Source organism: Oncorhynchus clarkii, chromosome 10 (assembly GCF_045791955.1).
Source record: "Oncorhynchus clarkii lewisi isolate Uvic-CL-2024 chromosome 10, UVic_Ocla_1.0, whole genome shotgun sequence".
Taxonomy (NCBI): Eukaryota; Metazoa; Chordata; class Actinopteri; order Salmoniformes; family Salmonidae; genus Oncorhynchus; species Oncorhynchus clarkii.
This window is the reverse complement of record NC_092156.1, coordinates 836,739-853,793: the sequence shown is the minus strand read 5'-3', so window position 1 is coordinate 853,793 and position 17,055 is coordinate 836,739. Positions and strand designations below refer to the sequence as shown.

Sequence of the window (17,055 nt, the reverse complement as noted above, 5' to 3'; positions counted from 1 at the left end):
CTACGTGTGTAGCTTTATTTGAGTATCTTACATGTGTGATTTAATGAAAGTTTGATTTTGATATCATTTTATTTGAATTTGCCGCGCTGCATTTTCCCTGGCTTTTGGCCAAGTGGGACACAAGCGTCCCCTATACCATGAGAAGTTAACCAGCCATCACTAGCACATCCTAGAGAGGTTACCATAAGAAGTTAACCCACTGTTCCTAGGCCGTCATTGAAAATAGGAATTTGTTCTTAACTGAGTTGCCTAGTTAAATAAAGGTACAAATAAAATACTGCATCAATATGTTTTGACCATGACAGTTAAAATCTTGACTAGAACCAAACAAATTTGATCATATTACTCCAGTGCTAGCCTCTCTACACAGGCTTCCTGTTAAGGCAAGGGCTGATTTCAAGGTTTAACTGCTAACCTACAAAGCATTATATGGGCTTGCTCTTACCTGTCTTTCTGATTTGGTCCTGCAGTAGATACCTGCATATAAGTTATAGTCACAAGACGCAGGCCTCCTTATTGTCCCTAGAATTTCTAAGCAAACAGCTGGAGGCAGAGCTTTCTCCTACAGAGCTCCATTTTTATGGAATGGTCTGCCTATCCAAGTGAGAGAGACTCAGACTCGGTCTCGACCTTTAAGTCTTTATTGAAGACTCATCCCTTCAGTAGGTGCTATGATTGAGTGTAGTCTGGCCCAGGAGTGTGAAGGTGAACGGAAAGGCACTGGAGCAATGAACCGCCCTTGCTGTCTCTGCCTGGTCGGTTCCCCTCTCTCCACTGGGATTCTCTGCCTCTAACTCTATTACAGGGGCTGAGTCACTGGCTTACTGGTGCTCTTCCATGCTGTCCCTAGGAGGGGTGCGTCACTTGAGTGGGTTGAGTCACTGATGTGATCTTCCTGTCCGGGTTGGCGCCCCCCCTTGGGATGTGCCGTGGCGGAGATCTTTGGGGGCTATACTCGGCCTTGTCTCAGGATGGTAAGTTGGTGGTTGAAGATATCCCTCTAGTGGTGTGGGGGCTGTGCTTTGGCAAAGTGGGTGGGGTTATATCCTGCCTGTTTGGCCCTGTCCGGAGCTATCGTCGGACGGGGCCCACAGTGTCTCCTGACAGTGTCTTCTGTCTGTGGCTATGGAACCCTGACCTGTTCACCGGATGTGCTACCTGTCCCAGACCTACTGTTTTCAACTCTAGATACAGCAGGAGCGGTAGAGATACTCTCAATGATCGGCTATGATAAGCCAACAGACATTTACTCCTGAGGTGCTGACATGTTGCACCCTCTACAACCACTGTGATTATTATTATTTGACCCTGCTGGTCTTCTATGAACATTTGAACATCTTGGCCATGTTCTGTTATAATCTCCACCCGGCACAGCCAGAAGAGGACTGGCCACCCCTCATAGCCTGGTTCCTCTCTAGGTTTCTTCCTAGGTTTCTTCCTAGGTTCTTCCTAGGGAGTTTTTCCTAGCCACTGTGCTTCTACACCTGCATTGCTTGCTGTTTGGGGTTTTAGGCTGAGTTTCTGTACAGCACTTTGTGACATCAGCTGATGTAAGAAGGGCTTTATAAATATATTTGATTGATTGATTGACAGTTTACAATCTAGGGTTACTCCAAGCAGTTTAGTCATCTCAACTTGCTCAATTTCCACATTATATATTACAAGATTTAATTGAGGTTTAGGGTTTAATGAATGTTTTGTACAAATACAATGCTTTTAGTTATATTTAGACTAACTTATTCCTTGCCACCCATTCTGAAACTAACTGCAGCTCTTTGTTGAGTGTTGCAGTCATTTCAGTCACTGTAGTAGCTGACATGTATAGTGTTGAGTCATCCGCATACATAGATACGCTGGCTTTACTCAAAGTCAGTGGCATGTCATTAGTAAAGGTTGAAAAAAAGCAAAGGGCCTAATCAGCTACCCTGGGGAACTCCTGATTCTAACTGGATTATGTTTGAGAGGCTCCATTAAAGAACACCCTCTGTGTTCTGTTAGACAGGTAACTCTTTATCCACATTATAGCAGGGGGTGTAAAGCCATAACGCATCAGTTTTTCCAGCAGCAGACTATGATCGATAATGTCAAAAGCTGCACTGAAGTCTAACAAGACAGCCCCCACAGTCATTTTATCATCCATTTCTCTCAGTCATTTGTGTAAGTGCTGTGGTTGTTGGATGTCCTCCCCCACAAGCATGCTGAAATTCTGTTGTCAATGTATCTTGTCAACAAAAAATATCCTGATGTTTACTAAGGGTTGGTTACACGCTGATTGGTCGGCTATTTGAGCCAGTAAAGGGGGCTTTACTGTTCTTGGGTAGCGGAACGACTTTAGCTTCCCTCCAGGCCAGAGGGCACACATTTTCTAGTAGGCTTAAATTAAAGATGTGGCCATATCGTCTGCTATTATCCTCAGTAATTTTGCATCCAGATTGTCAGACCCCGGTGGCTTGTTATTGCTGATAGACAACTATTATTATTAATATTATCACTACTATTAAGATGGTTACATATTATTAATACTATTCAGATGTTACACACTATTATTAATATTATTATTATTAGTAGTATTATTACTAATCGGATGGTTACATATTATTATTATTATTACTACTACTACTATTAGGATGGTTACATATTATTATTATTATCATTACTATTCAGATGGTTACATATTATTATTACTATTCAGATGGTTACATATTATTATTAATATTATTATTATTACTATTCAGATGGTTACATATTATTATTACTATTATTATCATTACTATTCAGATGGTTACATATTATTATTATTACTATTCAGATGGTTACATATTACTATTATTCAGATGGTTACATATCACTATTATTACTATTCAGATGGTTACATATTATTATTATTCAGATGGTTACATATTATTAGTATTATTATTCAGATGGTTACATATTATTAGTATTATTATTATTATTACTATTCAGATGGTTACATATTATTATTACTATTCAGATGGTTACATATTATTATTATTATTATTACTATTCAGATGGTTATATATTATTATTATTATTACTATTCAGATGGTTACATATTATTATTATTACTATTCAGATGGTTACATATTATTACTATTATTACTATTCAGATGGTTACATATTATTATTACTATTCAGATGGTTACATATTATTATTATCATTACTATTCAGATGGTTACATAAGAATATTATTATTATTACTCAGATGGTTAAATATTGTTGTTATTATTATTATTATTATTATTATTATTATTAGTAGTAGTAGTAGTAGTAGTAGTAGTAGTAGTAGTAGTAGTAGTATTACTAATCGGATGGTTACATATTATTATTGTTATTATTATTCAGATGGTAGATCATTAACCCTTCATATACTGTACTGATAGTAGTATAATACACACCCTTCAATTTTCTTTACTGTTCAGTACTATAAATATATCTACTTTCCTCACTCCTCTCCTCGTCTCACCTCGTCCAGTTCTTTGCGTGTGTCGTCCTCCATGCGACGGATGTCCTCCATGGTGAGTTCGATCCACTTGTCTATCCAGCAGAACAACTGACGGTGGAAGTTGGTGAACAGACGCTTCTCTTGCTGAGAGGGATGAAGAGAAAAGAGAGATAACGAAAGAATGAGAAACAGCGAGAGAAAGCTTCAATATTTAAATGATGTTCAATATTCTCATGAGATACTGCTTCAATACCGCATAATACTACATTAGTATAACACAGCATAATACTACAATAGTATAATACTAAATAATACTATAATAGTATAATACTAAAAAATACTATAATTGTATAATACAAAATAATACTATACCAGTATAATACTAAAGAATATTATACTAGTATAATACTAAATCATACAATAATAGTATGATACTACAATAGTATAATACTACACGCATATAATACTAAATAATACTACAATAGTATAATACTAAATAATACTATAATAGTACACAACCGCATAATACCACAATAGTATAATATCAAATAATACTCCAATAGTATAAATACCAAATAATACTACAATAGTACAATACTAAATAATACTGCAATAGTATAATACTAAATACTACAATAGTATAATACTAAAACAGTATAATACTAAATAATACCACAATAGTATAATACTAAATAATACTACAGTGGTATAATACTAAATAACACTACAATAGTATAATACCACAATGGTATAATACTAAATAATGCTACAATAGCATAATACTAAATAGTACTATAATAGTATAATACCAAACAATACTATACTTGTATAATACCACATAATACCATACTAGTATAATACTAAATCATACTATAATAGTATACAACTAAATAATACTAAACTAGTATAATACTAAGATAGTACACTACTAAATAGTACTATACTGGTATACTACTAAATAATACTATACTAGTGTAATACTAAATAATACTATAATAGGATAGTACTAAAAAATACTATAATAGTATAATACTAAATAATATAATAGTATACTACTGAATAGTACCGTAATAGTATAATACTAAATAATAATATAATACTATAATACTAAAGAATACTATAATACTAAATAATACTATAATACTAAAGAATACTATAATACTAAATAATACTATAATAGTATAATACTAGATACTACTATAGTAGTATAATACTAGATACTACTATAGTAGTATAATACTAAATAATACTATAATACAAATAGATTGAGTCCAGCAGAGATTAGAAGAAATATGATCGAAGGATCACAGAAGGAAATTATATCCCCAGGCAACTCCCCACCAGGTCACAACAAATAAACTCCCCACCAGGCCACAACAAATCAACTCCCCACCAGGCCACAACAAATCAACTCCCCACCAGGCCACAACAAATCAGCTCCCCACCAGGCCACGACAAAACAACTCCCCACCAGGCCACGACAAATCAACTCCCCACCAGGCCACGACAAATCAACTCCCGACCAGGCCACGACAAATCAACTCCCGACCAGGCCACGACAAATCAACTCCCCACCAGGCCACGACAAATCAACTCCCCACCAGGCCACGACAAATCAACTCCCCACCAGGCCACGACAAATCAACTCCCCACCAGGCCACAACAAATCAACTCCCCACAGCTACTCTACTCTACTACCATAGACATGTACAGCTACTCTACTCTAATACCATAGACATGTACAGCTACTCTACTCTCATAGACATGTACAACTACTCTACTCTACTACCATAGACATGTACAACTACTCTACTCTACTACCATAGACATGTACAGCTACTCTACTTTTCCAGTCACAACATTTAGACTCCTCACCCCTCATCTCCTCCTCCTCACTCCTCATCATCCTCATCCTCACCCCTCCTCCTCACCCCTCATCTCCTCCCTCCTCCGCCTCACCCCTCCTCACTCCTCCTTGTCCTCCTTCTCCCTCCTCCTCCTCTCCTCCTTCTCCCTCCTCCTCCTCATCTCCTCCCTCCTCGCCTCCTTCTCCCTCCTCCTCCTCACACCATCATCCCAGTCATCATCCTCTGTACCTTCTGGATGAAGTTCTCCACTTTGTTCTGCAGGCCCCACCACTTGAACTTGACTGTCACCAGTTTGTAGGCACACATGTGTGGGCAGTCTGTCTTCTTAGGGAGCTCCTTCTGCACACACACACACACACACAGAGACACACATGCGCGCGCACACACACACACACACACAAACACAGAGAGAGACACACAAACAGAGAGACACACACACAGAGACACACACATCAATATACCTCATTCTGCAAACACAAATATTATTATACACACACACTCTCCCTGCCCACTGTACCTTCCAATCTGGTCCCAGAGGGCCTCGGCCAGTCTTCCCTGACTTAAATTTAGTGGGGTCATCCTCTGGCTTATAGTCCTGGAGACAGAGAAATAGAGAGACCGGAGAAAAAGAGAGAGAGAGAGAGAGAGGAAGGGGTGGAGGAAGAAATATTCTTGAGGCACTGTATGTAAACACATTGCTCACAAAGCCAGTGGCAGGTGATTTAGTAAAGATTGAAAAAGGTAAAGGGCCTAGACAGCTGCCTTGTGGAATTCCTGATTCTACCTGGATTATGTTGGAGAGGCTCCATTAAAGAACACCCTCTGTGTTCTGTTAGACAAGTAATTCTTTATCCACATTATAGCAGGGGCTATAAAGCCATAACACACATTTTTCCAGCAGCAGACTATGCAGATCGATAATGTCAAAAGCTGCACTGAAATCTAACAGCCCTCCCAATCTTTTTATGTGTAAGTGCTGTGCTTGTTGAATGTCCTTCCCCATAAGCGTGCTAAAAGTGTCATGTACTGTCATGTTGTGTCTTGTCTCTGTCCTTTCCCTTCACCCTGTCTCCCTCTGCTGGTCGTTGTTAGGTTACCTTTTCTCCCCCGCTTTCCCCCAGCTGTTCCTTGTCTCCTCTTGACTACCTCGTCACCCCTTCTCCCACCTGTTCCCCTTTTCCCTCTGATTAGTCCCCTATATCTCTCTCTGTTTTTGTTCCTGTCCTTGTCGGATTCTTGTTTGTTGTGTTTCATGCCTGAGCCAGACTATCGTCATGTTTGCTGTAACCTTGTCCTGTCGGAATCTGCCGGTCTATCTGAGCCTACCTATGTTTGGTTATTAAAGAAGCTCTGTTTAAGTTAGTTCGCTTTTGGGTCCTCATTCACTCACCATAACAGAAGAATCCGACCAAGAATGGACCCAGCGACTTCGGATCCTCTCCACTCAGCCGTCGGGATCCAGGGAGCGATGCTAGGCAGACACGAGCAGGAAGTGTCTGCTGCTCGACATGCCGTTGAGACCCTGGCCACCCAAGTCTCCAACCTCACAGAACAGGTTCACCATCTCCGCCTCGATCCACCGGCCACTTCCAGGGCTTTCGAATCTCCGGAGCCCAGAATCAATAACCCGCCGTGTTACTCTGGGGAGCCCACTGAATGCCGCTCGTTCCTCACCCAGTGTGATATTGTGTTTTCTCTCCAGCCCAACACTTACTCCAGGAGCACTGCTCGTGTCGCCTACGTCATATCTCTCCTTATTGGACGGGCTCGTGAGTGGGGCACGGCAATCTGGGAGGCAAGGGCTGAGTGTACTAACCAGTATCAAGACTTTAAGGAGGAGATGATACGGGTTTTTGATCGATCTGTTTTTGGGGAGGAGGCTTCCAGGGCCCTATCTTCCCTATGTCAAGGCAATCGATCCATAACAGACTACTCTATTGAGTTTCGCACTCTTGCTGTCTCCAGTGGCTGGAACGAGCCGGCCTTGCTCGCTCGTCTTCTGGAGGGTTTCCGCGCAGAGGTAAAGGATGAGATTCTCTCCCGGGAGGTTCCTTCCAGCGTGGATTCCTTGATTGAACTCGCTATTCGCATTGAGCGACGGGTTGATCTTCGTCACCGAGCTCGTGGAAAGGAGCTCGCGCTCTCCGTCGCCTCCCTCTCCGCATCACTACCATCTTCCTCTGCCGGCTCGGGTGCTGAGCCCATGCAGCTGGGAGGTATCCGCATCTCGACTAAGGAGAGGGAACGGAGAATCACCAACCGCCTCTGTCTCTATTGCGGTTCCGCTGGTCATTTTGTCACTTCATGTCCAGTAAAAGGCCAGAGCTCGTCAGTAAGCGGAGGGCTACTGGTGAGCGCTACTACTCCTGTCTCTCCTTCAAGATCCTGCACTACCTTGTCGGTCCATCTACGCTGGACCGGTTCGTCAGCTTCCTGCAGTGCCTTAATAGACTCTGGGGCGGAGGGCTGTTTTATGGACGAGACCTGGGCTCGGGAACATGACATTCCTCTCAGACAGTTAAAGGAGCCCACGGCCTTGTTCGCTCTGGATGGTAGTCCTCTCCCCAGGATTCAGCGTGAGACGCTACCTTTAACCCTCACTGTTTCTGGTAATCATAGTGAAACCATTTCTTTTTTAATTTTTCGTTCACCTTTTACACCTGTTGTTTTGGGCCATCCCTGGCTAGTTTGTCATAATCCTTCCATTAATTGGTCTAGTAATTCTATCCTCTCCTGGAACGTCTCTTGTCATGTGAAATGTTTAATGTCTGCTATCCCTCCTGTTTCCTCTGTCTCTTCTTCACAGGAGGAGCCTGGTGATTTGACAGGGGTGCCGGAGGAATATCACGATCTGCGCACGGTGTTCAGTCGGTCCAGGGCCACCTCTCTTCCTCCACACCGGTCGTATGATTGTAGTATTGATCTCCTTCCGGGAACCACCCCCCCCCGGGGTAGACTATACTCTCTGTCGGCTCCCGAACGTAAGGCTCTCGAAGATTATTTGTCTGTAGCTCTTGACGCCGGTACCATAGTCCCCTCCTCCTCTCCCGCCGGAGCGGGGTTTTTTTTTGTCAAGAAGAAGGACGGGTCTCTGCGCCCCTGCATAGATTATCGAGGGCTGAATGACATAACAGTGAAGAATCGTTATCCGCTTCCTCTTATGTCTTCAGCCTTCGAGATCCTGCAGGGAGCCAGGTTTTTCACTAAGTTGGACCTTCGTAACGCTTACCATCTCGTGCGCATCAGGGAGGGGGACGAGTGGAAGACGGCGTTTAACACTCCGTTAGGGCACTTTGAATACCGGGTTCTTCCTTTCGGCCTCGCTAACGCTCCAGCTGTCTTTCAGGCATTAGTCAATGATGTCCTGAGAGACATGCTGAACATCTTTGTTTTCGTTTACCTTGACGATATCCTGATTTTTTCACCGTCACTCCAGATTCATGTTCAGCACGTTCGACGTGTCCTCCAGCGCCTTTTAGAGAATTGTCTTTTTGTGAAGGCTGAGAAGTGCACTTTTCATGCCTCCTCCGTCACATTTCTCGGTTCTGTTATTTCCGCTGAAGGCATTAAGATGGATCCCGCTAAGGTCCAAGCTGTCATTGATTGGCCCGTCCCTAAGTCACGCGTCGAGCTGCAGCGCTTTCTCGGCTTCGCGAACTTCTATCGTCGTTTCATCCGTAATTTCGGTCAGGTGGCAGCTCCTCTCACAGCCCTTACTTCTGTCAAGACGTGCTTTAAGTGGTCCGTTTCCGCCCAGGGAGCTTTTGATCTCCTCAAGAATCGTTTTACATCCGCTCCTATCCTTGTTACACCTGACGTCTCTAGACAGTTCGTTGTCGAGGTTGACGCGTCAGAGGTGGGCGTGGGAGCCATCCTTTCTCAGCGCTCCCTCTCTGACGACAAGGTCCACCCATGCGCGTATTTTTCTCATCGCCTGTCGCCGTCGGAACGTAACTATGATGTGGGTAACCGCGAACTGCTCGCCATCCGGTTAGCCCTAGGCGAATGGCGACAGTGGTTGGAGGGGGCGACCGTTCCTTTTGTCGTTTGGACTGACCATAGGAACCTTGAGTACATCCGTTCTGCCAAACGACTTAATGCGCGTCAGGCGCGTTGGGCGCTGTTTTTCGCTCGTTTCGAGTTCGTGATTTCTTATCGTCCGGGCTCTAAGAACACCAAGCCTGATGCTTTGTCTCGTCTCTTCAGTTCTTCAGTAGCCTCCACTGACCCCGAGGGGATTCTCCCTGAGGGGCGTGTTGTCGGGTTGACTGTCTGGGGAATTGAGAGGCAGGTAAAACAAGCGCTCACTCACACTCCGTCGCCGCGCGCTTGTCCTAGGAACCTTCTTTTCGTTCCCGTTCCTACTCGTCTGGCCGTTCTTCAGTGGGCTCACTCTGCCAAGTTAGCCGGCCACCCTGGCGTTCGGGGTACGCTTGCTTCCATTCGCCAGCGTTTTTGGTGGCCCACCCGGGAGCATGACACGCGTCGTTTCGTGGCTGCTTGTTCGGTCTGCGCGCAGACTAAGTCCGGTAACTCTCCTCCTGCCGGCCGTCTCAGGCCGCTTCCTATTCCCTCTCGACCGTGGTCTCACATCGCCTTAGATTTTGTCACCGGACTGCCTTCGTCAGCGGGGAAGACTGTTATTCTTACGGTTGTCGATAGGTTCTCTAAGGCGGCTCATTTCATTCCCCTTGCTAAGCTTCCTTCTGCTAAAGAGACGGCACAAATCATCATCGAGAATGTTTTCAGAATTCATGGCCTTCCGTCAGACGTCGTTTCGGACAGAGGTCCGCAATTCACGTCTCAATTTTGGAGGGAGTTTTGCCGTTTGATTGGGGCTTCCGTCAGTCTCTCTTCCGGCTTTCACCCCCAGTCTAACGGTCAAGCAGAACGGGCCAATCAGACTATTGGTCGCATCTTACGCAGTCTTTCTTTTCGTAACCCTGCGTCTTGGTCAGAACAGCTCCCCTGGGCAGAATACGCCCACAACTCGCTTCCTTCGTCTGCGACCGGGCTATCTCCTTTTCAGAGTAGCCTCGGGTACCAGCCTCCGCTGTTCTCATCTCAGTTCGCCGAGTCCAGCGTCCCCTCCGCTCAGGCTTTTGTCCAACGTTGCGAGCGCACCTGGAAGAGGGTCAGGTCTGCACTTTGCCGTTATAGGACGCAGACTGTGAGGGCTGCTAATAAGCGTAGAACTAAGAGTCCTAGATATTGTCGCGGTCAGAGAGTTTGGCTCTCCACTCAGAACCTTCCCCTTAAGACGGCTTCTCGCAAGTTGACCCCGCGGTTCATTGGTCCGTTCCGTATTTCTCGGGTCATTAATCCTGTCGCAGTTCGACTTCTTCTTCCGCGATACCTTCGTCGCGTCCACCCGGTCTTCCATGTCTCCTGCATCAAGCCCGTCCTTCGCGCCCCCGCTCGTCTTCCCCCCCCCCCCCCCCCCCATCCTTGTCGAGGGCGCACCCATCTACAGGGTCCGTAGAATTTTGGACATGCGTCCTCGGGGCCGTGGTCACCAGTACCTCGTAGATTGGGAGGGGTACGGTCCTGAGGAGAGGAGTTGGGTTCCCTCTCGGGACGTGCTGGACCGTGCGCTGATCGAGGATTTCCTCCGTTGCCGCCAGGTTTCCTCCTCGAGTGCGCCAGGAGGCGCTCGGTGAGTGGGGGGGTACTGTCATGTACTGTCATGTTGTGTCTTGTCTCTGTCCTTTCCCTTCACCCTGTCTCCCTCTGCTGGTCGTTGTTAGGTTACCTTTTCTCCCCCGCTTTCCCCCAGCTGTTCCTTGTCTCCTCTTGACTACCTCGTCACCCCTTCTCCCACCTGTTCCCCTTTTCCCTCTGATTAGTCCCCTATATCTCTCTCTGTTTTTGTTCCTGTCCTTGTCGGATTCTTGTTTGTTGTGTTTCATGCCTGAGCCAGACTATCGTCATGTTTGCTGTAACCTTGTCCTGTCGGAATCTGCCGGTCTATCTGAGCCTACCTATGTTTGGTTATTAAAGAAGCTCTGTTTAAGTTAGTTCGCTTTTGGGTCCTCATTCACTCACCATAACAAAAAGTCTGTTGTTAATTTGTTTACTGCCATAACAAACGGGTTGAATGTTTACTGACTCAAAACCTTTCAGGTTGTCATTTTTTATAAATTAGTAAACATTTCTAAAAACATAATTCCACTTTGACATTATGGGATATTGTGTGTAGGCCAGTGGCAAAAATCTCTTCCACACTCACTTTACGGAACTCAAAATTACAATGTTTGTCTTTCATAATTTGGTTAGATATACTTGGATGTGTGGGTTCAGAATTTGTTGTTGGCATGTCATGCCTAAGTTTGCTAATCATTACAATGCAAAAATCGTTATATTAGTTGTCAATATCAGTGGGTTTTGTGATGAATGAGCAATCTGATTCAATGAAAGTGTTAGAAGAAAACCCTATCTCCTCCTCTGAAGAGGAGGTGTAGCAAGGATCGGACCAAAATGCAGCGTGGTAATTTTGATACATGTTTAATAAACGAATAAACACGAACAATACAAAACAAGACAAGAAACGTAACACGAAAACCTAAACAGCCTATCTTTTTTTTTTTTTATAAAAAATAATTTATTACCTTCAATACCATTCATTCTTTACAACTCATAATTTTCATACATACTCCAACAATGGTATTTTAATTTAACTAAACAAAAACCACAAACAAAACCTCAGGGGAGCATCTTCCCTCCTCGTCACCCTACAAACTACCTTTCCCTATCTCCCCGTCCCTAATCTATCCCCTTACAAATCTAAATGACACCCAGCCCTAAACCCCCCTTCCACCTCTCCCGAGCAGCATGCTGCCCCCACTTCCTCTCCTCCCTCTTCATCCTCCCCCTCAAATCTCCTTCCACCCTCCTCACTATCCCTTCCACCACCCCAATCGCTCCCTGTCTTCACCATGTTCTGCCTGGCTTCCCACAGCCCCCGTTTAAAGAGACTCATGAGAAGCCAGAGCAGAAACCTGTCCCTATCTGTCCCTCTCGCTCTCCCTACACCTCTCTCTAACCTGGCCCACGTCAATACAAAATCCCCCCTTACCAAACCTAACAACACCCGTGCCCTAGCCCATACTACTCCGGCAAAGGCACAGTCCCAAAAGACATGGCGCACAGTCTCCTCCCTGCCACAAGAGGATCTTGGACAGGTGGGGGATTGCACCAAACTATACCGGTACATGATGGAACGTACCGGCAAGCACTTATGGAGGCTCAACCAATTCAGGTCCTTGAGCCTGTTGTCCAGACCCCGCGCCTGCACTCCCTCCCAGACCACCGACGAGATGCCCGCTACAGGCGCAGGACTCCCTGCCTGCCTGACCTCCTCGTACAGGTGCCTGTGATCTAAACCTACTCGGGCAACTTCAACCTCAGGGTGCGCACGCAGCCACTTGGCCGCATGACCAAAGTGCCACGGCAGCTGTTCCGCCCGAGGACCCGTGTTAGCCCACACCATTACGCTTCTCGCCTGATACGAGAAGAACACCCGCAGGAGGTAACCGGACGGGTGTATCACTGGATGAGCAAGCTCCGTTAACAAGAAAGAAACAAAAATTGCGTCCAGCTTGAGGGGGAAATGTGGTACCCCCCTAAATCCCTCCCCGATGGGACAGAGCATGCGTGCCCTGGCGACCCACTCGCACCTGCCACTCCACATGAACTGAAACACAAGCCTCACTAGAGGCCTCCTCAGACAAGCCGGCAATGGGTAGATGTACGCCAAATACAAAAGAGACTGCAACACATCCACCTTAAGGACCAGGACTTTGCCCATAAAAGACAAATACCTAGCCTTCCACAATACTAGCTTCCTCTGTACCACTGCGATACGCATGTTCCAGTTTAGCATCGCTGAGCCGGAGGTCTCAAAATGGACCCCTAGAATCCTCAGGGCCCCCTCACAGAGAGATAACCCCCCGGGCACGTCCGTTCTACCGCACAATCTTCCGAAAAACTTGACGGAAGACTTTGCATGGTTCAGAACCGCTCCCGACGCTCGGGTGAAATCCCCAAAGATGGCAAGGGACCTTGTCAGGCACGAGTCCTTGCACAGCAGCAAGGAAGTGTCATCGGCGTACTGCGTCATCTTAACATGCAGCCCACCACTTCCAGGGATCAACAAGCCTTCCACCCCTGTGTCTGCCCTAATGGCAGCCCCCAGAGGCTCCATGTACAGAACGAAGAGGAGAGCCGAGAGTGGGCACCCCTGCCTGACCCCAGACGAGAGGTCAAAATCGTCACCCAAGTGACTATTTACACTAACTCGGCACCCCGCTCCGACATATAATGTACGAATCCATCCTATGAACTTCTCCCCAAATCCTAATCGACCTAACACTCTGAATAAAAATGATCTATTCACGCGATCAAAGGCTTTCGCCTGATCTAGCGCTGCTACCATTAAAGGCAGTCCTCTATCTTCAACCCAAGCGATGGAGTCCCTGATTAACTGTAGGTTCCATCTAATAGAACGGCCCTCTACCCCGCACGTCTGATCCTCATGGACGACGTAGGGAAGGGCTGTGCGCAACCGGTCTGCTAAAACCTTTGCAAGTAGCTTGTAATCTACACACAGCTTGGTCAACGGCCGCCAGTTGCCAAGGTCTGTTACTTCCCCCTTCTTATATAAAAAGTGACAGCACACCAACAGCCATTGATCCCCCCGGGACCCCCCTTCAAGACTTCGAGGACCACTGGTCCCCAAAACTTGAGATAAAACTCAGCCGGCAGCCCATCCATCCCAGGCACCTTCCCTTTTCCCATCCTCCTAAGAGCGCTCTCAACCTATTCTAGTGAGATCTGGGCCTCCATCACTTCTCTAATGTCGTCCGGCAACCGCCTGGACAAGTGTTCTAAAAGACCTTGTTTCTATATGAAGGAGAGAACATACAGGATGTTAGACCAGCAGCACCTTGTTCCTTTATGAAGGAGAGAACGGACATACAGGATGTTAGACCAGCAGGACCTTGTTTCTATATGAAGGAGAGAACGGACATACAGGATGTTAGACCAGCAGCACCTTGTTTCAATATGAAGGAGAGGACATACAGGATGTTAGACCAGCAGCACCTTGTTTCTATATGAAGGAGAGAACATACAGGATGTTAGACCAGCAGCCCCTAGTTTCTATATGAAGGAGAGAACATACAGGATGTTAGACCAGCAGCACCTTGTTTCAATATGAAGGAGAGGACATACAGGATGTTAGACCAGCAGGACCTTGTTTCTTTATGAAGGAGAGAACGGACATACAGGATGTTAGACCAGCAGCCCCTTGTTTCTATATGAAGGAGAGAACATACAGGATGTTAGACCAGCAGCCCCTTGTTTCTATATGAAGGAGAGAACATACAGGATGTTAGGCCAGCAGCCCCTTGTTTCTATATGAAGGAGAGAACGGACATACAGGATGTTAGACCAGCAGCACCTTGTTTCTATATGAAGGAGAGAACATACAGGATGTTAGACCAGCAGGACCTTGTTTCTATATGAAGGAGAGAACGGACATACAGGATGTCTGACCAGCAGCCCCTTGTTTCTATATGAAGGAGAGAACGGACATACAGGATGTTAGACCAGCAGCCCTTGTTTCTATATGAAGGAGAGAACGGACATACAGGATGTTAGACCAGCAGCACCTTGTTTCTTTATGAAGGAGAGAACGGACATACAGGATGTTAGACCAGCAGCCCCTTGTTTCTTTATGAAGGAGAGAACGGACATATAGGATGTTAGACCAGCAGCCCCTTGTTTCTTTATGAAGGAGAGAACGGACATACAGGATGTTAGACCAGCAGCCCCTTGTTTCTTTATGAAGGAGAGAACATACAGGATGTTAGACCAGCAGCCCCTTGTTTCTATATGAAGGAGAGAACGGACATACAGGATGTTAGACCAGCAGGACCTTGTTTCTATATGAAGGAGAGAACATACAGGATGTTAGACCAGCAGCACCTTGTTTCTTTATGAAGGAGAGAACATACAGGATGTTAGACCAGATACTGATAATACTGATACTGATAATACTGATAACCGTGATAATTTTGGTCACAATAATCGTGATATGATTACCATTTCATCTCTACTATAAACCATATCACCACAGACCAGCAGCGTCTGGTTGCTCCTCATTACACACCACAGACCAGCAGAGTCTGATTGCTCCTCACTACACACCACAGACCAACAAATATTATTTACATCTTCAACATATGAATCACTACAAAACTTATTATTATTATTGATTTCATGAACCTTGTTTCTGAAGCTACATATTTTAACCTGGGCTATTTGTAACACTTTTCTGACATACTTGATTGTTTTTCTTGCTTTACTGGGAAGCTTGGCGGAGGTAGACATGCTCATGTTATTAACCCCACAGTGAACTTCCAACTAGGACACACCACCTCAGTGTTAACAGTGGTCTTCCTACTAGGACACAACACCTCAGTGTTAACAGTGGTCTTCCTACTAGGACACACCACCTCAGTGGTCTTCCTACTAGGACACACCACCTCAGTGTTAACAGTGGTCTTCCTACTAGGACACACCACCTCAGTGTTAACAGTGGTCTTCCTACTAGGACACACCTCCTCAGTGTTAACAGTGGTCTTCCTACTAGGATACACCACCTCAGTGTTAACAGTGGTCTTCCAACTAGGACACACCACCTCAGTGTTAACAGTGGACTTCCTACTAGGGCAGTTAGCCTCAGTGCTAACAGTAGTCTTCCTACTAGGGCACAGCGCCTCAGTGCTAACAGTATACATCTGGTTCATAGACACATGATTACTGATCAACAGAGGTATTCGGGGCAGTTAGAGGGACATAAATTAGGTTACTTACATTGTGTCTACCAACACCCCTGGTGTAATGTGCATTTGATGAAGCATTATGACAACTCAGCAAGAAGTTCAAGTGTAAAGTGTTTTGTTGTTGAGTGGACAGTTCGATGAGCCATGTGATAAGGTTGGGTATATACTGTAGCTATCCTCTATATATGAGCCATGTGATAATGTGTTTGGGTAAATACTGTAGCTATCCTCTATATATGAGACATGTGATAATGTGTTTGGGTAAATACTGTAACTATCCTCTATATATGAGCCATGTGATAATGTGTTTGGGTAAATACTGTAGCTATCCTCTATATATGAGACATGTGATAATGTGTTTGGGTAAATACTGTAGCTATCCTCTATATATGAGACATGTTACAATTCCTGTCAAATGGGTGGGACTGGAAGGCTGGTTTACCCCATTGATGTGATGCATAGGGTATTGGGGGAGGCAGCGTAGTCTAGTGGTTAGAGTGTAGAGGACCAGTAACCAGCAGGTAGTCTATTGGTTAGAGTGTAGAGGACCAGTAACCAGCAGGTAGTCTAGTGGTTAGAGTGTAGAGGACCAGTAACCAGCAGGTAGCCTAGTGGTTAGAGTGTAGAGGCGGCAGCGTTGGGTCAGTAACCAGCAGGTAGCATAGTGGTCGGAGCGTTGGGCCAGTAGCCAGCAGGTAGCCTAGTGGTCAGAGCGTTGGGCTAGTAGCCAGCAGGTAGCCTAGTGGTTAGAGCGTTGGGCTAGAAGCCAGCAGGTAGCATAGTGGTTAGAGCGTTGGGTTAGAAGCCAGCAGGTAGCCTAGTGGTTAGAGCGTTGGGCCAGTAACCAGCAGGTAGTCTAGTGGTTAGAGCGCTGAG

At 45.4% G+C, this 17,055-nt stretch overlaps 1 protein-coding gene across 1 annotated transcript in view; it reads right to left on the bottom strand.

Annotated features, from left to right (window-relative positions):
• The window catches only part of LOC139417905 (phosphatidylinositol transfer protein alpha isoform-like), a 60,711-nt gene that overhangs the window by 10,832 nt on the left and 32,824 nt on the right, over nucleotides 1-17,055 (bottom strand). Inside the window, exons 8-10 of the mRNA XM_071166891.1 lie at nucleotides 5,850-5,927; nucleotides 5,561-5,671; nucleotides 3,486-3,608 (exon numbers count right to left, since the gene is read on the bottom strand). Of these exons, the coding sequence (XP_071022992.1) occupies nucleotides 3,486-3,608; nucleotides 5,561-5,671; nucleotides 5,850-5,927 (312 nt within the window). The remainder of the gene's footprint in view (nucleotides 1-3,485; nucleotides 3,609-5,560; nucleotides 5,672-5,849; nucleotides 5,928-17,055) is intronic.